Genomic DNA, 24,548 nt, shown 5'->3' on the forward strand with positions numbered 1-24,548 from the left:
AAACTTAAAATCACACGTGAAATTGTGGGAGCATCTGACACAGGGCCAGAGGTCACCTACTGGGTGAGGCTGGGTGAAGCCTGGGGATGCTGCTGAGGGTCTAGGTGAGGGACGGGAGAAGCCAGAGGGGCAGGAGACCTTGGACAGACAGAATGTCAACCTGAGAGTTGTGGGGATGGCATGTTTGAAGGGCAAGGGGGAGACTTTGAATCTGTTCTGATTCTAGATCTGGCTGTATACATTTGGGAAAATACGTAAGACTTTGGCTACTCAGGGAGACTTTCCCTAATTTTCAGTTTTATTCTTTTTAATTCTGGACTTTGCCTCTATTTTGAAATCTACCTGTACTTCAAAGATCATGCTATAAAGTAATTTGAACCCAGAATCAAATTTGTTTTCAGTCTCCCTCTCTAAGTATAGGGGCCTCAGGACCCAGAGAGACCACAGAAGCCGCAGCCGGCCAAGCAGGTCAAACTGCACTGCTGGAAGCCTCACATCTGGGGCTTTTGGGGTGTCTGGACTTGCGTCCACTTGGTGCTGTGGTTTGGGGGCTCCTGAGGAGTGAGGTAGAGAGGAAAGAAATAGAGGGGTTCCTGGGGCTGTGAGAGAGGGCAGACCAGAGCGATTGCTGGCACCACGGAGAACACTTTCCTGCTGTTGCTCTGCTCCGCTGACAGGACCCATGAGAGACTCAGTGTGAGGCACTTGCTGCCAGGGATAAACTCTGCCTTGAGTTCCACTAGCCAGTCACACGATACAATAATTCCACTGGTTTTCAGTTGGTCTTTCTAGGAGTTCGAACCTCCTTTGGGGCATTCTTTTTATCCCGAGCATGTGCGTGCGCATCAGGGATCAGTTTCTTCTGTAACCCGAGGAGAATCCAATCAACAGCGAGGTTGAGTTTAGTCAGGCCAGCCTAGAGGTGTGGAGCCTGGCATCTGGGGCCTCCCGCGTCCCCCAGTAGGGGCGCAGTTGGAGCACCGGGTGGAAAACACCACACAAGGCAGGCAGGAGAGCTGGAGAACGTCATTCCTTCCTGTAAGATGGGAACAGCTTCAGACACAGGATGTGGTGAGAATGATGAGGTAATACATGTAAAATGCCAGCAGAAATTTATGGTTTCCCTGAATGTATTGATCGGATCAAATATAAATACCTAGATCATTTATTTCCTCTTAATGAGCAAACTGACTTCAAAATTGTGTAGAAATCCTATGGCTATGAAGAGTTCTTATTTGGAGCTTGATGGGTCTTCACATTTTTCTTTTAGATTTTACTTTATTTTTTTTATTTTTAGAGAGAAGAAGGGAGGGAGAGAGGGAGAGAAACCATCGACTGGTTGCCTCTCGCACGCCCCCAACTGGGGTCCTGGCCTGGGACCCAGGAATGTGCCCTGATCAGGTATCAAGACTGGGACTTTTGGGTTTGCAGGCTGGCGTTCAGTCCATTGAGCTACACAGCCAGGGCGGGTCTTCATTCTTTAATAGTCCTCCAAACTCGGCTTTGTAACTGTCGACTAAGGCTCTTTGCTTGGGACCCTCTTAACCAATCTATGGACCATCTTCATTCCCTGGTCCTTTTCCTCATTTGGTTTTGCCTGAATTTTCATTGCACCAGTCTAAACACCACTCTGTCAAGTAATACCATGTTTCTTGTGGTGATTTTTGTGTCATCTGCTGAGGTATTACAGAAAAAAACTTACTTTTCAAGTTCAATCTTCAAGATCAAAGCTGTTGTATATCTTCTTGTCTTAGGATAATTCCAGTGTCCAGACAAGAAGTAAAAATAAACCCATGTTCCTTTTGTCTTAGGAGCTGAGAATGAGGCATTAGGAGACTTCCTTTTTTTTTTTGATACCCCAGCTTTGCCAATGGGCATTGCTGTCTTTGCCCCATGAAATGAAGGGATTGATACCTAAGGTCCTTTCTATTTCTGTCATTTTAGCATAGTTGACCTGCCTGCAAACATTTCTAGAGACCCAAGGTGACAAATAGGTCTTTCTGTCACAGATTTGTGATCATGTTTGCTCTGGATCTTGATCTTTGTAATGTGAAAAATTTTTTTAAATCTAAGTGAATTTCAATTTGTACATTTCAAAAGTTGCTGATGTAAAAATCCTAGAGATTAAAAAAAAATTTTTATGTAAGACTATGAGGATTCAACCTTCTGTACTAACATGTATTAAGTTGGCCAAAAAGTTTGTTTAGTTTTTTTGTAAAATAAAAAATACATTTTTCAGTTTCACCAATAACTTTATTGATTGGGTATTTTGAGTATGTCGGCTATCCCCCCCTTGGTGTAACACTGATTGTTCCCAATTAATGGCTTGATTTGACTTTTGACTGCTGTCAACCTCAACTGGTCTACTTGACCATGGAGTATCATCCAGCGAGAAATCTCCAGCATGAAACTTTGCAAACCACTTTGACACATTCAGTCAGTCACAGCACCTTCTCCATACACTGCACAAATACTTTTTGCATTTCAGCCTTTCTTGAAATAAAGCATAAAATGTTTCATCTTTTCTCCCATCTTCAATATTAAAATGGCTACACAAAAATTCACCAATTTTGATAAATTTTTAAATGCACACTGATATGACAGCTGTCACAATACAATCTGACAAAATTGTTTCGAATGAAGTTAAAGACAACTAAGCTCTACGAAAGCCATCTTACAGAAAAAAACAAATGCAGTTTTTGATTAACCCAATACTTTAAAAAAAACCATACATACTTAAAGAACCCGATAGCCCAGCTTGATATTGCACCTACCACATGCCTAGAGTTCCATTTCAGCAACTGGCGTACCGCTAGGGTAGAACGTTTCAACCTTGGAACTGTTGGCATTTGGGGCTGGGTGATTCTTTGTGGTGGGGGCTGTTCTGTGCGTGATGGGGTATTTAGCAATATTCCTCATCTCCACACATTAGATGCCAGTAGTTACCCCACAAGGGCAAAAACTGACCCAGTTGAGAGCCACTGCTGGGAATTAGTAATTCTAGAAACTGTGCCTTTGTTTGCAGCTTCTCTGACAGCTTTGCTTACAGAGCAAGCAGAAACCTTGCCACAGAGGTGAGGGAAATGTGGGGGATCTGCTTGTTTCATCCTGGAAAGCACAGGTACTATGAATGTAAAGCCCTATGTGCTCTTGGTTTTGACCTGGTCCTCCAGGGTCTTACCTGCCTAGGTCCTCTCGGGAAGGAAGTGACAAGAAGCCTACCCTTCTCTGAAAGGATCTCTCCTATGGCAGCAGCAGCGGGGCATAATTTGCCAGCACTAGGAAGAGCTGGTGGCATTCACTCGTCCCTGGGAGACTGTACATTACTGTTTTGGCAGGGTGTTCAAGAAAATCCTAACTAGTTAATGTATTTACATTTAATACCATTATTAGGGATTCTACTGTTTAATCAGTACTCTCTTCACACACACTGTGCTAAATTATTGTAAATATTAAGAAGCAGCCAACACTATATATGGCATACCTTATTAACCACTGGCAAATTGATACTTCACAAATACATATGAAAATGACTTTTCTTCCTTTTATTTCAAACTAGACATATCTTTTGACAAATCAATACTGCATACATATTAAAATGACTTTTTCTCCCATTTAGTTCAAACTACAGGGCTTTCTTCCCTGTGTATCTGTTAAAATGAAACAGTTTGCTTATTAAAACTTAAAACAGCGAACTTGAAAACATAGTGTAAACTAGTCTAATTTTCAGTACCACAGGAGGGTTATGACTATTAACCAAGCCTCTACATGTGAAAGAGCTGTTAGTAATTTCATTTGTTTCAATCTGCAGGTTGCTTTGAAGAAAGCTAGTAATTTCTGACAAATACTACTGGTCCTTGTGAAGGCTTAGTTTCTGTGACTAGTTACCCAAATCCTCTTGATTGATTTTTCTAATGTAATTTCAGGAAAACAGAATGTCAGAAAGACACATTATATGGAGGCTATTTAGAGAACCTTTTTTACAAAAAGACTGCTTATTCACTTTTAGAAAAAGGGGAAGAGAGGGAGAAAGAGAAGGGAGAGAAACATCAGTCAGTTGCCTCTCGCACATGCCTAATTGGAGACCTGGCCTGAAACCCAGGCATGTGGGTTTCAGGCCACATGCCTAACTTGGAATTGAGCTGGTGATCTCTCACTTCACAGGCTGGCACTCAGTCTAGTGAGCCACACCAGCCAGGGCTATTTAGAGAATTTTACAAATTTTTTAAAATTTCATTTTTAATGTTTATTTTTTGTTAAAGACTTCATTTACTTATTTTCAGAGAAAGGAGAAGGGAGGGAGAAAGAGAGGGCGATAAACATCAGTTGGTTGCCTCTTGTTTGCCCCCAAATGGGGACCTGGCCCACAACCCAGGCATGTGCCCTGACAAGAAATCGAACCAGTGACATTTCGGTTTGCAGGCCAGCTGAGCCACATCAGCCAGGGCTATATTATTTTTTTTAAAGATTTTATTTTTAGAAAGAGGGAAAGGTAGGGAGAAACAGATCAATCAGTTGCCTCTTGCACCTAAACCAGGCTTGTGCCTTGTCTGGGAATCAAATTGGTGACCTTTTGGTTCACAGGCTGGCACCCAACCCACTGAGCCAGTCAGCCAGAGTTATTTGGAGAACTATAAATCCAAAGATTTACTACTCAAGCACATATCTCATTAGAGAATAGTGATTTCAGTGGTTTAAAAATATACCACATCTTACCCAAAAAAAGTGAAAAAGAAAAAAATTTGATGTAAGTTTACAATTCATTGATAGTACTAGACTCTCAAATATAACTAAATAAATATTATCATGAGCTGGAGTGAGATAATATAAAATAAGTAATTCCTAAAGCATAGTTTGCTAAAGTTTGGTTGCTTTCTCAGAAGTGTAATATAAAATCTTATTTTTTGAAGGCTCATTTCTTCACTCAGGGAAAGTTATTGAGGAGCATTTTAAGATTAAATATCCTTTTGTGAGAAGTTAGTTCAGATGCGTAGACTTCTGCCAGATTTTTACTGTGGTGTGAACTCTGCATTTTCTGAAGTCACTAAATTTCTCGTTACAGCACAGGAAAAAGAAGATAAAGTAGGAGAGGGATCAGTTTTGAATTCAGACTTAAGCAGCAACATGTTTAAGATGCAACCGTAAACCAAATATTTCACCCAGGACGTGAAAAAAAGCAGTGGGTCACCAGAAAGCAAAGAGTAAAAAGCCACAAGCGGAAGCAGTAAGAAGATGCGAGGCTTGGAACAGGTCTTTTTGACCCATACCATGCTACCAAGCCCACTCCTTTAGGAAAAAGAAAAAAGTCTCTGTTCACATTGAGGTAACTTATGTACTTTTGAGAATGACAAAATTGTCATGGAGCTACATTTTTTCAAAATTTTTTCATTTTCTGAAACAGTCTCACTGAAAAATTAAAAAAATAGTATCACTTAATTTTGTTATTTTTCCAGTCTTATGTCCTGTAATATTAACTTGCTTGAGAGTAAATTACCAAAAATTAGTGGAAGGGCCTTGGCCATTGGCTAGCATAGGGTCTTTCCTATGCTAGCTAAACTTCACTATTTTTAAATCTGTGGATTTAGAATAAAATTACAAACCTGCTTCTTAGTAATAAGTCAAAACAAAACCTGCAGTTTTTTCAAAGAGCTGAATGAATATTGGTACTCTTCCAGTTCAAGTATTATAGAAAATGCTTTTGGCCCTGGCTGGTATAGCTCAGTGGATTGAGCGCACGCCTGCGAAGCGGACAATCACGGTCTGATTCCCAGTCGGGGCACATGCCTGGGGTGTGGGCCAGTTCCCAGCAGGGGGCGTACAAGAGGCAACCATACATTGATATTTCTTTCCTTCTCTCCTTCCCTTCCCCTCTTAAGATAAATAAATTTAAAAAAAAAGAAAATGCTTTCATTTATTCACATCACTTGGGCACTTGCTCCTTTGAAACATGCATATTTTTATTTAAATTTCTATTTATTGTTAGAGAGATACTGATTTGATGTTCCACTTATTTATGCATTCATTAGTTGATTCTTACATGTGCCCTGACCAAGGATTGACCCCACAACCTTGGCATATTGGGATGATGCTGTAACCAACTGAGCACCCAGCCAGGGTCAAATATACATATTTTCTAAAAAAGATTTTATTTTTAGAGAGAGGGGATGTGAGGGAGAGAGGGAGAGAAACATCCATGTGCGAAACATGGATTGGTTGCCTCTTGCATGTCCCCAACCGGGGGCCTGGCCTGCAACCCAGGCATGTGCCCTAACCAGGAATTGAACTGGCGACTTTTGCATTTGTGGGACCACACCAAATCCACTGAGCAACACAAGCCAGGGCCAAACATGCATATTTTTAAATGTGTACCCACATTTGCTAATGTTTGAGAACTCTGACAAACTGAGAATCCTCTCCATTTGCTCTTGAGCCTGCCTCTTAAACACTGATCAGTGCGTCTACTAATAAATACAGTTCACGTGGCTGAGAGTATTTTTTGGATGTAAACATTGCAAAACAATATGAAACAGATTGTCTTCTTGGCCGTAAGAATATTATACTAGCCAACGCGTGCTGAAGAAACTGGATCAATATTCACTTACCAAATTGTTTTAGATGTTGGGAGTATATATAAAAGATGGATGAGTCCTCTCCTAGTGTCAAAACTAATCAGTGGTACTTTAACACACTTCAGATGAGAACACACACACACCTCTCATGAAATGCAAGGGAAATACAACTGCATAATACTTGACACTTCAAAGGCTTCATCCCTAAATGCCCCCAAATTACATGAGCCTTCTGAGGACAAGTTTGAGAAGCATTGATTTAAATACGCTAGAAAGTAAGTTCTCTTTGGAGTCAGTATTAGATGGCAGGGTTTTTTTTTGTTTGTTTTTAAATCCTCACCCAAGGGTACATTTATTCATTTTGGAGAGAGAGAAATTGGGGAGAGGGAGAAAGGGAAGGGGTGGGGGGGAGAGAGAGATCGGTTGCCTCCCATGCAAGCCCTGCCCAGGACTAACCTGTAACCTGTTAACGTGTATGGGGTAGCACTCCAACTAACTGAGCAGCCTGGCTGGGTTTAGATGGCAGATTTTGATGAGCAGTTTTGTACTGGAATTAAAATAGACATTCTAAAATTAAGGCCATAAAAGATGACATGTAAAGGATTACTGTCATTTGCCACTCTAAATAAAACAACATGACTGCACTAGTTTGACATGGGTACATTGTGTTCCCATCAAAAGTAGCTTCAAACCTTATATGGCATCTTTCAGGTAAATCTACAAAAATTTTCCACCTTTATTTTTTCCGTTGTCAAGGGAATCAAAAGTAGTGATTAGGTTTTCCTGCAAATTAGTGATTGAGCAAAGGGCTACTTATGTTTTGTTTTTGCTTTTAAGCTAGAACCACATTTACAAAAAGTCACCCCATTATAAAGTGGTCACATTTGGCAAATGCATGGATTGGAGTAATTTTTGAATAAATTTTCTAAAAATTTAAATACTAAGGTGTAGTTTCCATCAAAATAAAAACTTTACATCAAAAATAGAGACTTTGAAGTGTCTTTTCATTTTCCATTAGGAAAACTGTTAAAATGTTTTTAAGACCAAAGGTAAAACAATAATGAAAATAACTAAGCACAATCATTTCATCATCTGACTTTTAAAAGATGAAGAATTTGTGAAAAATTAAGGCAACAATGTAAGTCACATTATGAGTAGGTTGAAGAACTCACAAATAAAGGGAAAATTCTTCTCTTTAATGAACAATTTTCAGTTTTTACAAATAATCTTAGAACAATTCTGGTGACTAAGGTTGGGGGGGGCACAGTTCTTACATGTACATAAAGAACTATTACATGCTCCATTTTCTGTAAATAACTCTATTGGCTGGATTAACAAACATTGTCACAGAAACAAAAAAAATTAAAGCCATAGACCACTGCATTTGTATGTACAAAAAGCCATAAACAAACATGCATTTCTCCTTTACTAGGAGGACTTAAATAAATGTGTGAACATTAAGGCAGTGATGATCCTAAAACATAATGAAATCCTAAGTTAAGGCTTTATGTTTGTTTTAAAATCCATATTCATAGGCAACTTGACCAAAGCAAACTTTTATCTACCAGGTCAAATTCACCTGCTCAGGATAAGCTATTTACCCATTATGAATAATAATTCTATGAAATAGGAATTAACAACACAATTTAATGAATTATTAGTCCCCTCCTTAGGTTTTGGGGATTTATCCTTTAGCAGCACAACCACGTGCCACAGAAGGTAGAACTTTTTTTCTTTTGGTTAGAAACCTGACTTCAGGCTGCAGACTTTTACTTGCCTGAAAGTTGGCCAACAATCAAGAATTCGGGATCTCCTAAATATCCCCAAAGCATCCTTGACCATGCTCCCATCCCAAAACAGATGTTCTTGGTTATTGAAGCAATAGGTCTTCACCTCGGTTTTCTTTGACTGGCTGGTACTACCCTTTCTAAACAAATAAAGCAACAAAATGCAGAAGCTGGATCTATTCTATAATCGCTATCCTCAAGGCACAAATAATATCTTTGCTAGACCAATGTCTTTCCTTATTTAAGGAAATGAGGTGGATGAAAAGATTCACTTTAAAATAATTGTTTGATTGCACTCTTCCCTTTCAAGCTAATGCAATGTATTGAAATTTAGTGGGAAATGTCCTTTTCCATTTTTTAAAAATTTAGAGTGACAAAATTCAGATCAGTCCATGCAGTTCGACAAACAGTTCTGGAGCACCACCATAGAGCAGAGAGAACACCCATGTTCTCTCTGGCCCACTTAGAGAACAGGCGGTGGTGTTTGTAGGGCACACTCTGGAATAAGCTAATAGGCATGATTCCACAACTCATTGGAATGACTTATTTAGACTAGAAGGACCACTATGTACACTAAGTGCTTGCTGCTACTACTTTTTAAGCAGTAATTTTACAACACAAGTCTTGTGTGAAATACTGTACATTTACTTTGCTATCAACAGTTCATGTAGAGAAAGGATGGCAAAGACTACATGAAACTGCCTGAAAAGCTAAAGGCAGATGTTTTCTTTTGTGTCTGCAAGTCAGAAAACAGATGTCAAAGCAGATAAAGCTGCAAGGAGCATGAGTCTCAAACCATCTAAACACTGGCATTTAAATCTGATGGTGCAGCATTAGATTTCTTTAAGTATTAGTATCAGGAAGCACGAATTTCTAAGAAGCACTATCAAAAATTTTTAGGTGCAATTGAAGTAACACTTAGACTAAAATACTGTGGAGAGTTGCAAAGTCTGTACCCTAGTAACTGGTAAGCTTGGCTTCAGCTACATGACTAGATGGGTTTTGAAGGTGTGAAATTCCTTTTTTTTCCTGAAGTATGGAAAGACTAGCTAGCAATGAAAGGGCAAATGTAGGCAATGCAATGCAATCCGTTTTAGATCAACATCTTCAATTTATAATACACTCACATTTATACACAAATTTCGTGTTTACAAGTACAAAAGGCAAAGAATCTCAACGAATCAGCGCAACTGCCTATCAACTACATTCAACAGAGTTAATACTGTTTCTCTACTCTTCATTTTCTAAATCCAGAAGGAAATTGTAAATGCATCCCACACGTGGACTCCATTTTTAGAAGTTGGAGACTGTGTGTGGTTCTGCACACGTCTGAGTTTCTACAGAGCTGAACTGAGATTCCATCGTGTTCCAGGCCAAATCTGCAAGAAGAAAGTCATCCATTGCTGTCTGAGTTTCATTGCTGGTAAAGAACAAGCTCCCCAGGGTTTCAAAGCCAGAGTGCATGGTCTGTGTTTCTGTACTGTTCAACTGAACCTTGCTTTCTACAGTAGGTATGTTTTTAGCAGTGGAGATTCCTTCAGTTTGGGTCTCTGTGTCAGATGAATCAGTACTCACGGAAAAGCTGGAGTGCTTCAGAATACTTCCCAGAGGCAGATGAGGGCTACTATCTAAAAAGAAGTTCAAGTCTGTCTGTGTCTGTGTGTCAAACATTTCAAGGCCTAAGAAATTAGAGTTTCCCCTACAACTGTAGGGCTGGGCAGCAGTGTCTGCAAGTAAGAAGTCAGTTTGGGTTTCTATGTCCAGTGATTCTAGGACTGGCTCCGTGGTCATGGTGCTAAGCTCACTCTCTTCAGTCTGAGTCTGGATATTTGAGGCCGAAAAGAACTCTTCAATATCAAAATCTATCGCAGAATTCTGGCCTGGGCCAGATGGGAGCTGGGTGTCAGGTCCAGTATTTGTGTCAGACAGAAGACTACGACTGTCCAGTGTCTGACCAGGCAGATTACTTGACAAAATGTTTTCTAAATCACTTAATAAATCCATAGTTTGGGTCTGATTATCTGTCATGTTCTGTGAAGGAAGCATACTGTTCTGTGCACTGAAGTTTATAATTGGTGGTTTCCCAGTATCTTGATGTAAAGTCTTAGGGTGGTTCTGAGGTAACAAACCATGAGTTACAGTCTCTCCTACTAAGCTGCTGCTTATAATATTGTCTGTAGGAATACTGTATGATGAGTGGACACTCTCAAAAATGTCTCCACACGTTACAGCTTGGTTCATTTGGACTCGGTCGTCTGTTGGACTTCGCATTCCACTGGTCTGAGTTTCTCTGGAGATCCCACCTGACTGTAAACAGGCATCTGAAAACACATCAGTCTGAGCAGCTATAGATGAAGTTACCTTAGAATTGGGCAAAAACGTCTGTGTATGAACACTAATGGGTAGAGAAACTTGAGAACCAAATGTCAAATCAGTTTGAGAACAAGACGATACAGAGGAATCAGGGCTCACCCACTGTGCAGAAGGTACGAAGTGCTGTGTGGCATACGACAGATCTGTCTGAACATTGATTGAAGAAATGCTGTTCTTTTGACACGTGTCCCCTAGTTCATGTAAAGGATTAGACACACTCTTACCCAAGTTCACTTGAACACCTGTACTTACTGGCTCAACAGCAACAGGATTCACAATTTTTGAAAGAGGGAGGCTCTCCTTAAGAGAGCAGGCCTCTGAATCAAGGCCGAGGATCAGGGTTCCTACTGACAAGGGCAGTAAGTGCACAGCACCCGGGGCAGAGCCCTGCTGATCGACACCAAACACCACAGGCTGGGCCGAGGAGTCAGCTGTAGGCACAAAGACAGGCACAGAAGAAAACTGCATCACGGGTAGTTTAACCAAAGCTACTCTGGGCTTTGGTAAAAGTAACTTCTGAGAATATCTTGGAGCTGTTGTAAGAGTCTGCTTTCTGGCATTAGAGCCGCAAGAGTCTTCAAAAGAAGTGACTAGCTTTATTTCTGAAGTTTCTAACTCTTGAGTGTCTGTTCTTGGGGTCGGTTGGTTGCTCAGTGATTCAGTGGTCTTACTGGACAACTTCTGGTTGTGCAGGCAGTTTTCCATTTTCCTTTTCTTACCAGGTGGATCCCTGAAAACAATGACAGAATAAAAAGAGGTCAGATTCAACCCAGTGAAGAGAAATTCCTTCCCTCGCAGCTCTCTGAGAACTGGGTCTGCTCTATGGCAGGCAGAAGTTCAGAAACACGCAAACAGGGAAGGAGGAAGCATACCTTTCTTTTTGGAGTTAAAGCTCTAAGTCTGAGAACTCAATCTAGATATGTGAGCATAAGGAAGCTAACAGATTATATAATGCAACATTTATTATTTCTAAATTACGAAGCTAGTACTCCAAATATAAATTTGGCCTTTATATTGAAAGTACAGTTTCATGATAGGGGACCCTCAAAAGAAGTTGGCAAAAAGTATAAGGAAGAAGATCTGGGTCAAGTTGGCATGGATCCTTTGCTAGTACTGCTGCCATTTCCCAAAGTTCTTCCATGTCACATCTCTTCTCCACTATTCCTCCTTTCCTCCTACACTAATGGCTTTCCAGGACGTTTCATCAGAAACTCTTCCTGCAGCTACTGACTTTGGATCAGCATTTCTTCCCCTTTACCTGTGCTCTGCAGGGATCTCATGGCCAGTTCGGTAGATGTGAGACTGTAATGCAGTTCTACTGGCATAGGGACAGCCACATGTGCACTGGAAGGTCTTGCCACAGTCCTCTGCATGTCTTTTCAAGTCCCATTCAGTGCCATACGAATTGCTGCACTTACTACATTTATGCTTCTTCTCGGCATGCATTTTCATAAAGTGCTAGGAAAAACACAAAGGGGTCAGAATGAAAAATTGCAAATGCTCAAAACATTTCAAAAGCCATCAACATACAATGATTTTACATGATAAAACATAGCAGTCCAAATCAAAAGAATATAAAAGCAGGTAAGTTGCAGTTTCTCATATGCCTCTTCTCCCTATCACTTTTGCTTTGTGAAAAGTACGGAGACAGTTGTAGAAACAAGTCCACGGTAGCCAGCATTTAGGTTCTGATCTACAAGAAAGTGCTGCAGGCAGAATAAAAAGTGTCTGCAATATTTTTCATACGACCTCCCTCCAGCAAACTGTCAGGGAAGTATTTCAGCTGCCAATCTCTTCCAGTCCTGAATCACCTCTTTCCCTAGCTGCTGTGCCCCTTCTTCCCTTTAAGATAGCTGCTTATAAAATTCTTCTTTTGTGGCATTCTGCAACTTACTCCTTTGGGAGAACATTTCCTTTGTGCCTTACTTGGCTGACCTTGGAAGCATACATATTCACACAAGCGAGATGACGCACACATTTTCTCATTCTCTGAAGTGATTGTTTTCTCTTTCTCTCTGAATCCACTTCTGGACATCTTCCCCTCTAGAACAAGCCACGTCTCTTTCACTTGCAGTACGTCTTATGCATCTTTTCCAACTGGGAGACCTTTGAGTGACTATCCTTACTAGCAATTTTCTGCTCAATTCTCTAGTTATATTTGGCAGGCAATTAGAATGCACACTAGGTTTATATTATTTGCATTTCACCCTCAGAGAAGTATTCTTAAGATAAGTAAAATACCTGTTTTACGAGAGAAAACTGAGAGAATGGCCTGTCAGGCCCTCTAGGGCATCCTTCAATTGGACAACAGTAGAATTTGGGTACGGTTTTCAAATCCTTTCTTATTGTTGGATTTACTATGCCATCCTGAAAAAGAAAAAAATCACTTTAAATAATTATTTTAAAAAATCAATACAACAGGCTGGGGGTAAAAACAAGGAATGATGAAAGACAGGAACAAGGGATCTTTGGGGGGAGTTGAAAATATTCTAAAGTTGAATGGTTGTACTAAAGTAATTGAATTATTCACTTACAATGGGTAAATTTTATAGTGTACAAACTATAGCTCAATTTATGTTACAATTCTATGCATTCCTTTACTTGTTCTAAACCTATAATCTCTGCCATTTGTGGAGGAAAGGGGCTCTATGATAAATCTAACTGAAAGTAACCTCACAGGGTGGTCTGATCATAAATTCCTAATTGGGCAGGTCATGGTGGGCAGTCACTCCTCAGGTCTGTAAGTTTCCCAGTAAAAGCTGACCTTTGCTTTAAGCAAACGAGCCCTGTCCATTGTTTTTGGGCATCTAGATTTGCATGAAATGCCTCTTTTTCATCCCTCAGATGTGTAATCATCCTCAAGAGACATAATCTTGTTAACTCTCGTGTAGTCCAACCATGAAGATTTCTGTGCCTGCTTTCTCCCACTCTTCTGTTAATCTTTCTAACTTTCTTCCTTAATGCCAACTGTGCAAAAGAAACTGCAAAATGTCATCCTGGGAAGCATTTTTCTCAGTCTGTTGAGATTTTTCTTCCAAGTATGTCTTCTGTTCAGGGCACACAAACTCTTAATTTTCTACAGGTTTTTAGTCAATACCTTAAAGCTACCTCCTATATTTGCACATGGTATATTTACAGTTTATCAGGCTCAAGGTTTCTACATCATCCTTACATCTTCCCTCCCTCCCTACCTTACCCTCAGTGTCTCACTGTGAACTCCTGAAAAAAACCTCCTTGACTATGATGTTTGGTCTTCCTGATACACAGCACTGTGACTTTGATCATCACACTGCCCCCAAAGGAGCTAGAGCTAGTTGACACAACTTTTGTATAGCATACTATGTCTAAAATTTAATCATTATTATAATGGGCAGTACTACCATAGCTTTTACTACTGTGTCAGGCACTTTATGTTCTAAGCACTTTATACATATTAACTCTAATCTTAATATTCAGAGTTAAGTATGTGAATGACTTTTTGGCTAGGAGTTTTCAAGTAACTGGTAAGTTAATTTAGCTTGAAGTGCTCTATCCTGTTGGCCCTGATGACATACTTTGTTGACATTTCTCAGGTGTGATGACCTCCAGTATAATTTTTAAATCCTCATCTAAGAACATTTTTTTCATTGCTTTTAGACAAAGAGGAAGGGGAGGAGAGAGAGAGAGGAAAAAAAAACACATTGATTGGTTGCCTCTCATAGGCTCTCTGACTGATGATTGAACTCGCAACCTAAGCATGTGCCCTGACTGGGAATTGAACCCGCAACCTTTTGGTATACTGGACGACACTCCAACTGACTGAGCCACATCACCCAGGGCCAGTATAATTCTTGTCTAATTCCCTTCCAAGTGTCCCCAAAGAAGGTGGGAAGTGGTGGGACTTTAGGGGTCACTGGAACCAACAGGACACACGCTCAGGCCTCAGCTGCTTCTACAGAACCTAGATATTCTGGTCCTCTAGTATTCTGATGAGAAAGGATTTATTACTTTTGGAACATACCAACCTCCTTCTTTCCCATCAGTGTGTATCCAAAGAAGGGAGAAATTAGTAACTGCCTGTCTAAGACTCTTTCCCTTTCCTTTCCCACAGATCTCAAGAGGAACATGCTGATCTTGTTGAGTCTATGCCCATTCATTTAGAGGGAAGAAGAAGCCATTCTTGTTTTATTTTTAAAAAACAATTCATCTTTTGGTGATATCATATCCAGTCAGTTATTCCTCCATGTCTTATGCAATGGTCCATCCTTTTATAACCCTACTGCACTATACTGTCTAGATATTCATATTTATTTGGATTATTTATTGAATAGGGTGTCTCATAAATAATTGTCCTTCTTAGCCTAATGTTGTAACAAATTTGACATACCAAAAAGTATTTGTATATATCACTTAATACTCTAAAAAAAAGGTATGTAAAATAAAATCCCAACGCACTGTGCCTCCGATCTACCATTATAACCATATCTTTCTCTATTACCTTTTTAAATACTCCCCTACTCAGTCTAAGATTCTTCCCACTTGCAACTCCGTCTTCTATATCCATTCTTGAATGACTGTCCTTTGAAGGCCTGGTTTGTCCCACATGCTTCTGTCTCCCTTCAGACTGAGTGCAATGGTGGAAATAGCACTGTGGCTGTAAGCCATTTCTACCACTGATTTGTGGTGTGGCCGGGGACAGGGTCTTTAACCTCTCTGATTTACTCATTTCTAAAACAGAATAGTTAACTCTCAGGATTATTTTGCACTGAATCAGCATAAAGCCTAGCCCAGATCACAGTCTCAATAAACACAACTCCCTTGCTCTGCTCACCACCCAGATCTAAAGATCCAATCCTTGAATGAAATCCAAGATCGTACCTAATGTAAGCTATCTTAAATACTACCACTTCCTTTTAGATTCTAGTCTCCCCAACTACAATCCTTGGGAATAGAAACTATTCTATACACCCCTTGGTACTGCTTCAAGAAGAGCAACTGCACGCCAAGTACAGAGCATTTTTAGAAAGGCAGTCCTGTGTAGGGCAGTGGTTCTCGACTTTGGTGGCCTGCGAAAAGGTAATCACTTGAGGCACTTAAAAAAACACACCTATGTCTGGTCCCCACCTCAAATATTCTGAGTACTTAGATTTGGATGGGGATTAGGGAATCTATATTTGGTCTTAAAATCTCCCCAGATGATCCTAATGTGTAGCTTTGGCTTAAGAACCACTGGTATAGTGACTAAACCCATGGATTTGGAATATGAACAGAGTTTGAATTCTCTACCTTGCCATTTTCCTATGACCTTGAAAAAATTAACGGTCTTGTTTCTTTATTTGCAAAATAGGTAAAAGAACAGGACCTAGTTCAGGGTTGCTGTTAGGATTTAATTAATAGTGTATAGGGTTTAGAACCATGTTTATTACATATCACCCAACTAATTATTATAGCTATTAGATATTTGCTGACCAACTTAATGCCAATAAGCTAATCTAAACTAGTGCTTTGCATTAAGTAATGTCTTTGTGAAAGCCTACTAAGATGTTCTTTGTTAAAACACTGGCATGTGCTAGCCTTAATGATAACTGACACTGTCTCTCATCACCAAACTCATCCCTCTTCACCAATTCATCTAGTTTTTTTAAATAAAATAACTTTAATTAACATTTATTTTCTATCTAGTGTTATCAGTAAAAGAAACGGAAATGTGGGGAGAATATTAAAATCCTTCACTCACTTCACATGATCGAATTCTTCTTAGTCTGTGCCAGGGAGACGGCCCCCTTCTATGTCCTCGGCTGTCAACTGTTCCCCGAAACACGTCCTACAGGAGCACTACAAAATTCCCACTCGCTTCTAATACATCCTCAATTCTACTTAGCAATCTTTTAATTATCCCTTTTCAAGCACCCTATTATGTTCTCATTAGCCTGTTTCCTTTTTAAAATATTAATAAACTTATTTTTTTTTGGAAAGGTTTTAGGTTCACAGGAAAATTGGGTGGAATGTACAGAGTTCCCACATCCCCCATCGCCAAACACATACAGCCTGATTCACTATTAACATCTCCTGCTACAGTGGTACATTTATTACAATTGATGAACCTTCACTGACATATTACTATCATCACCCAAAGTCCATACTTTATAATTTACTCTTGGTGTTGTACATTTTATTTTATATGATTTGACAATTATATGATGATATATACCCACAATACAGTATCATACAGAATATTTTCACTGCCCTAAAAATTCTGTGCTCTTATTCATAATACCCTTTTCCTAATCTGTGGTAAACATTAATCTTTATAGTTTCTCCTTTTCTATTTTTAAAAATATTTTATTTATTTATTTTTAGAGAGAAGGGAAGGAAGGGAGAAAGAGGGAGAGAAACACCCATGTGTGGTTGCCTCTCATGCACCCCCTACTGGGGACCTGGCCTGCAACCCAGGCATGAGCCCCGACTGGGAATCAAACTGGTGACCTTTGGTTCACGGGCCCACGCTACGTCTCCTGAGCTACACCAGCTGAGGCTAGGTTTTCCTCTTTGAAAATGTGTCATATAGTTGGAATCATACAGTATGTAGCCTTTCTCAATTGTCTTCTTTTCCTTGGTGACAAGCATCTAAACTTCCTCCATGTCTTTTCATGACTTGATAGCTCACTTCTTTTTTAGTGCTGAATGCAATTCCACTGTCTGGTTGTACCATAATTTACCCATTCACCTACTGAAGGACACCTTGGCTGCTTCCAAGTTTTGGCAGTTATTCACTCCTCTTTTTAAATGTCTTTGATCACCTCCTCACCTTTCCTTTCTCATTGCTACCATCATTATTCAAGTTCTCCTGACTCTGTTTGAACTGTGTCATTAACCTCTTAATTTCTAGATCTTCAATCTTTTTCATTTAAATTTGTCAGATTCATCTTTCTAAAGTATAATGCTGATCACTACCTCACTCAAACATTTTCTACAGTGCCCCCCAATACTATCCAAGTCCAAATTTCTTTAGCTTGGGACATTCAAGTCCCTTACCATATAGCTTCAAGCTACCATGCTGTTTTGTCAATTCTCTGTTATATCTAATGGAACTACTTAAAATTCTCCAAACCTTTTTAAGGACAGGAATATATTTGTGTTTTCTGTTGCATTTGGGGATGTTTTAAATAGAGTAAACATTCAATAAAAACTTGTGGCATTATACTGCTTATTTTTACATGGCCGTGGAGGCCACAAGTGTATCACACATCAGGATGAGACACTAAAGACAGCCCTACTGGTCATCAGCAATCTTCTTGTTGCTGTTGTAACAGGCATGGCAACAACTTGACACTCCTGTTCTTTCCAGCTTTCATCGCCCCTCCACCCCGGTCTCTGGGCCTCCTTCCCCTCTTGTCCTGAGACAGTTGTGCAGACGGTAAACTGGCTGAGATTAGAGGAGGGGAGATAAGAAAAGGTGATGGCACAATAAAACGTGAAGCAAGAAAGTGATGTTTTTGTTTTTTATCTTCTGTGTACATAAATTGAAAAAATGTACAAAAAATACTTCATGTTTTTATATTTGGGGGGGTTTCTGTTTATGAAACATTTTAAAATGAAAATAAACATTTCATAAAATGTTTATGAAACATTTTAATTAAAAGAATTTGAAAAAGAATCCATGAGAAAAGAACAATAAGAAAAGTAAAGATACAGAAAAGTAAAAGGAAAGACACAAATGAAAATGAGAGGGTAAAAGGAAAGGATTGTAATAATCATGGCAAGACTCGGGGAAAGGGCATGATAGCTATTCCAGCACCTGTCTTCACAGAAAGCATCCAAGAAGAAAACTAGTTTGCTTTGTTGTCTTCTTACTGTAAATTTAAAATGAGAAGACTGTGTATAATATGGTCTACAGAGCAACTTGGAACCATTCCTTTCTTTTGCCTTTAAAAAACTTTCCAGATAAATCATAAAAGGCAAACCCCTGCGCTGAACACAATACAAGATCATCTATGCCATATTTTAAAAATATAAATGTTGCTGAAAAGAGGTTCTTTAAGAGCCCTCCTGTCCTTTTAACTGTTTTCAAACACAATGAATAAAAGAATTTCTCACAATCAAGAAATGCCTGTTTACCCCTACTCTTCCTTTCCCTGAATCCCCAGCTTTTATTTCTGCATGTATCCCCCCTAAGGCAAAGCTGAACTAGGATATTTCCAGATTTCCTTGTAGGATACAGAATGTAGACATATCTGAAGAACCCACATAAAACCAAAAGGCGGCATGTACCCTTTATCTTATAATCCCGCTCTTACCCATTGTCCTTCAGGAGAGTTTGTTAACCATTTCTGTTAAGGAATATTTGGTTAGGGGCAGAGAATCTTGTGAAGAAAGATTAGAATAGAATAAGAACCACACAGCAACTAATGGGGAAGGGAATACAAAATTATCATAATTAGAAAAAAAATTAGAGAAGAAACTAGAATTATGCAAGTAGCTGTAACCAAGAATGAAAGGGAAAATTTCCACGGAATATTATGCAGAAGTGCCACCCAGATACACTCAGACTAGTGTCAGAGTAGAAAGAAGGTGCACACTTCACAGGTAGTGGAGTCTCTGGTCTAAACACAGACTGCTTTCAAAACCACTGGTAACTCCCAGTCAGTCCTTGTCCCCAGGCCTCCTCCTTCCAAAACATTGAGAACGTCCAGTGTAAAGACTGATGTCTGAATTCAAGAGCTTCTCTTCAGAAGCTAGAGGGAGGGCAGAAATATGCCACACTAGGGCACTACCATATGGATCTGGCTATTTTGTCACATAGGCCGCCTTCATTAAAGAAAATGAACCCCCTCCTTTCCACCAAGATAGCAGATGCTCAGAGACCATTGTGTACCATAGTGAGAAAGGCAGAATAAATCAGGAAAGTGAGCCTGTTTGACAGGAAAAAACCAATGATAGTTCTTGGAGAGGTTTCTTTAATTCCTGCTGAAACAGGTCTCCCTGGTGGTTTAGGAAGGAAACTCAGAAAAGTACTTTTTCCCCCATTGTTCAGATCCTGAGTACACAGTACTGTCTTCATACAAGAGAAATCTGAAAAATGAATCTAACCAGAACTGGAAGAATGACTTTACACAGGTTCTAAGCAAGGGAGGATACTGATACTACAAAATGCTAAAGTCAAGACTGTCAAAGTTTGTACTTTCCTTAAACATATTCCTCCTTCTTAGGCCTATTATATTTTCTGTATTGCTACCTTCAGAACTCCTGAACTTCACATATTTTAAAAACATAATTAGAAATATAATTAGATTGTATGCATACTATCAAAGTCCTGAAGGCTAAGTGCTATCTTTATGCTTAACAGTTGCTTCATAAAGTCTTGAGAGATACAGAGCTCCAGACAGCAATTCCAGGGACAAGAATAATATAAACCTTTAAGAAGTGCTTCCTGGACTGATGTTCAGGCCAACACAAAGGAGGTCCTCGTTGGACTGGCAGCTGCATTTGGGCTCAGATGTGATCATGTGCCCTAGCTGTCTGTCATTGAGGGGATGACACTGAAGGTAGGGAATGCCTACTGCATAAGAGCTAATGAGAACCAAAGGATTAGGCTGCAGGATCCCTACAAATATATACTCAACAACTCAAGTTAAAATATGGTTAAGAAAAGGAAGGATTCTGTTAAAGTTTAGTATGAAAGCAAAGCCCATTCCCAGAGTCACTTCACTGGTGTCCTGGAGGAAACCCAAAACTACCCTGAGGAATTGCAGCCCCTCCTGCAGAGTCTTCCTCTCCATACCTCCAAGTATGTTTCCTAATCTGTTTCGGGTCCTTAATATTTACAGGAGAACGCTGTTGCATCTCTGTTCAGCTGGTACCTTCTAAAAGGAGATTACCCCATTAGACTTTCTGCTATTAAATTCTTATCAGAAGCCTGATTCTAAGGAAGCTTCCAAGATGGATTTACCTGCGGATAGACAGAACATGCAATACACTAGGTAATTTAAACGTTCTCCTTGGTCAATTCAGACTGTCAAAAGCTACTACATATTCACAAAGCTGCTTTCAGTGACTTGGGGTTTTGAATTATGTCACTGTTGGCAAAGAAAGACTCTAAGTAGTGGAAGGAAATTCCCTATTGTAATGACTGAGAATTATGATTTGATAGGTCTGGGTGGGACTTAACATCTGGGTTTTTAATAAGCTTTTTAAAATAAGATGTGCATTAAAGGTTGAAAATCACCACCCTATATTACACCAGGTGGAAGGGATGTTCAGACTATTATTATACGCATTCTCTCTTAAGGCAGATCCATAGGGGAAATTTCCCTCAGGTCTCATTCCTGAGCTGATTTTATCGACACTGAAACCTGTGACTGCCAGTGCTCCGCCACACCTGCAGCTAGCTCCTTTTTAACAGCAGGGCAGGACCTAAAAGCCTGAAGGAGGCGTGGTGGAAAGAACCAGAGACCAGGTTTAAACCCCAACACTAGTGAGGTTTCATAACCTGTTTCTCATCAGCAAAATGAGGACGATATGTCCGTACTTCACGAAGTTGCTGTGAGACCTAGCTAAAGAAATGCCTGGACCGCAAAGTAAGAGGTCGGTCGTCCCAGCTGGCTGGTCAGACCCTGACAGCCGAGTGCCATGACACAGTGTTTTCTAATTACTGTGCGTTCCCGCTTCCTAGCTCCCACCTTGGCCTGCCGGGACTCCCTCCTCGGTTTGGCACGTTTTACGTAGTTGGAAGACCCCTCCGAAGCGGGCCGGCTGAGCAGACTCACTCAGCGCATTCCGGACCCCGGGCCGCGCAGCCCTGGGAACCGGACTCGCACCCACGCCCCCAAACCAGGCGCTTTGTCGGCGCCAGGCCGGGGGAGGCGCCGTCCGGCGGCGGGCTCACCTGCAGGCGGTGGCTCTTGACCAGGTGCATGTTGAGCGCCGGGCTGTTGGGCAGGATCTTGCCACAGCCGCGCACAGTGCACAGGATGTTGGTCCGCACGGCCCGAGACAGCTCGCTCACCGATGGCTGGATCAGCTCCCCGGCTGGCCCCCCCGGTGTCGGACCCCCGGGCTGCTGCTTCGCCGCTCCAGGCCGCGGCCGGCTACCCCTCAGCCGTCCAGGTGGCCCCCACAGGCCCGAGGCGGCGGCGGCGGCGGCGGCGGCTCCCTTCGTGGCTGCCGCGCCAGCCGGGGTGCCCGAGGCCAGAGCCCCGGGTCCCGCCGCCGCCGCCTCAGAGGCCGCCATAATTCCCGCACTGCAGCCTAGACGAGCTCAAGCCCCGCCTCCGCCTCCGCTACTTCCGGAAGAAGGCGGGGCCTCCCGACTCATTAACATCCGGCCGTGACTGGCTGATAGCGGCCCCATCGCCAGCCTGGGAGTGCACGTTTCCTAGGAGTCGCTGCTAGGTGGGCGGGTTGCAAAAACTTCACTGGGATTCCTCCGCACTGGTAGAAGTTCCGCTGATCCATTCTTTGCCTTCCTAGAAGCTTGACTTCAGACAGTAATTGGATAGAAGAAAAAGCAATGAGTTCAGAAACTTTACTTTCCAAAGACTGGAAACAACCCGTGTTCAACAGCAGGGTAGGCAGCAGTATGTTAGTTATCTTGTATTTAGGGTTTTCCCTGTGCCAGACTCTGGGGAATGCACTTTTCGTTTAGTGTCTCCTTTTGTCCTCAGAACAGCCATTAGAAGGTGTGTACTGTAAGTTTTCCCCCATTTTGCAGAGAAGTAACTAATTAGTCCTAGGTCACATTATACAAACGAAAGGATTGTTATAATTGGCAATTATTTTAAGGAGGCTGGATTCACTTGCCTTTAACTGATGAAATTCGATTACTGTTTGGAGACTTTGTAGCTCAGGCCAGGATTCTAAAACCTAAGTACCTAGAGAGACTAGGTAGGTCATGTAAACGAGAATAGTAGGTTAGATGTAGATGGAAGGGAGAGGTGAGAGCTACAGTGAAATGAGAAATACATCCTTTGTTTAAAGGGGGACAGCTAGTATCTTCGGTATCATTGACAGATCTAGGTAGGCCTAGGAGGAATGGAAAATCACCAGGCGGGAAACTGTAGCCAGGGAAACTGCCTGCCGACCCTACTGGGGACAAACAGATGCCTGGCTACGACTGCGGTCTGGGGTTGGCCTATTTGGCATAACAGGATACAGCTTTAATTTGAGCCAATCAGATTCTGATACCCCAACCAGTTAACCTTCGTGGGTTTTTGCGCTTAAAAAGCCTGCCCTAAAAACAACAGAGCATGGGAGGTTAAGTGGGGCTAACCTCCCCAATCAAGTTGGCCCCACTTTCCCCCTTATTCCCCGTTAATAAACCCTGCTCCTTGGCTCACTGCATCCCTCTGGTTTCTTGAGTGACTCTGACCTAACAATCACTAGATTTACTTTTTTCCCCTCAAGATTTTATTTTTAAAGGAGAAACATCAATGTGTGGTTGCCTCTCATGTGCCTCGAACTGGGGACCTGGCCTGCAACCCAGGCATGTGCCCTGACTGGGAATCCAACAGATGACCCTTTGGTTCACAGGCTGGTACTCAATGCACTGAGCCACACCAGCCAGGGCTCACTAGATTTGTTTTTTAAGGCTTTTATATGAAAGCATCCAACTTTTATATATTAGCATCTGTATTAGTTTTCTATTGCTACAATAACAAATTACCACAAACTAGTGGCTTAAAACAACACAGACTAGTTGTTGTTGAAGGAACTCAAAAAGAGCCTGGAGGCTTTGGCTAGAAATAAATGATAAAGAGTTACACAAGTGTCCTGGCGTTTGCAAAGTGGGAACAAAGCAAGGCAAAACATTCCAAAGAAGAAAAAGTTAAAAGTTCTTATAGTAAAAAGCATATTCTTGAGAGTTATCAATTCTGCATTCTTAGCCCTAGGATTGGTCCAGGATGGTTTCTGGTCAGATGTTGGGTGGTCAGTTTCCAGGTGGTTCAGAAGATGGGCACCAACAGGTCTGGTCTTGTCCTATGGTCGGATAATGGATGCCAGGATGTATTTGTGAGTCCTTCAGTGGGTAATCAATATTCTGGGTACCTGAGTCCTTCAGGGAACAATCATAGGGTTATCTGCATGTCCATTTGTAAATCCAGGCATTGACGCAGGACTGGAAAGTTCAAAAGCATTTTAAGTTCCCAGGCTAGTTAGAACAAGAATGGAATCCTCCATGCCCCAACCTTCAGGTTAATAATTTTAACAGCTTGGTTAAAATGACTCCATTTTATATGTTCCCTATCTTTACTCTTTCCTCATTATCTCACAGTTCTGGAGATCAGAAGTCTCAAATGAGTCACTAGGCTAAGACTGAGGTGTTGGCAGGGCAACATTTCTGGAGCCTCTAGGGAAGAATGTGTTTACTTGCCTCTCCCAGCTGCTCAAAGTCAGTAATGGTGAGTCGGTCTATCACTGATTTCTTCAGTAGTTGTATCTCCTTTTGCTCTCTTCTGTTCCACTTTTGAGTACCCTAATGATTTCACTGGATCCATTTAGGACCTCTCCCCATCTGCAAAGTCCCTTTGTAGGGACTAAAAAGTCCTGTGGGCCAAAACCAAACCAAACCAAACCAAACCAAAAACCAACGACAAAACCCCCAAGTCTATGTGTGGGGTAGGATCCATGGGCTTTCTTTCTGGGATGCTGTTTAAGAGTGCAGGCTCTCAGGTCTGACTGCCTGTGGTTAATGTGGGCTCAGCCACCGACTACCTAAGCTTTTGGTAGTCATGTAAAGTAGAGTAAGACTAGTAATGCTGCCTGCCTTATAGGAGAGCTATGAAAATAAAATAATACTTAGAAGCATAGAAAATACTTAGCACAGTGCCTGCCATATAATAAG

General features: G+C 41.1%; 1 protein-coding gene across 1 annotated transcript; it reads right to left on the reverse strand.

Annotated features, from left to right (window-relative positions):
* Positions 1 to 7,744: 7,744 nt before the first annotated feature.
* On the reverse strand, positions 7,745 to 21,951 carry ATMIN (ATM interactor). The gene is made up of 4 exons (XM_037037885.1): positions 21,594 to 21,951; positions 12,971 to 13,096; positions 11,988 to 12,187; positions 7,745 to 11,459 (listed from the first exon to the last, which is right to left on the reverse strand). The coding sequence occupies exons 1-4, from the start codon at positions 21,936 to 21,938 to the stop codon at positions 9,650 to 9,652; spliced, it is 2,481 nt and encodes an 826-aa protein (XP_036893780.1). The 5' UTR covers positions 21,939 to 21,951; the 3' UTR covers positions 7,745 to 9,649.
* Positions 21,952 to 24,548: the final 2,597 nt, after the last annotated feature.

Source organism: Sturnira hondurensis, unplaced genomic scaffold (genome assembly GCF_014824575.4).
Source record: "Sturnira hondurensis isolate 20B ecotype Veracruz unplaced genomic scaffold, ASM1482457v3 Scaffold0023817, whole genome shotgun sequence".
NCBI lineage: Eukaryota > Metazoa > Chordata > Mammalia > Chiroptera > Phyllostomidae > Sturnira > Sturnira hondurensis.

Bases quoted from the DNA above. Each gene is read 5' to 3' on its own strand.
- ATMIN (XM_037037885.1), bottom strand. From the start codon at position 21,938: ATGGCGGCCTCTGAGGCGGCGGCGGCGGGACCCGGGGCTCTGGCCTCG. The intron at 13,097-21,593 runs GTGAGCCCGCCG...TTTCTTTTTCAG, and splicing joins TCAAGAGCCACCGCCTGCAG to GATGGCATAGTAAATCCAAC. The intron at 11,460-11,987 runs GTAAAGGGGAAG...CATTGTTTTCAG, and splicing joins GAGATCCCTGCAGAGCACAG to GGATCCACCTGGTAAGAAAA.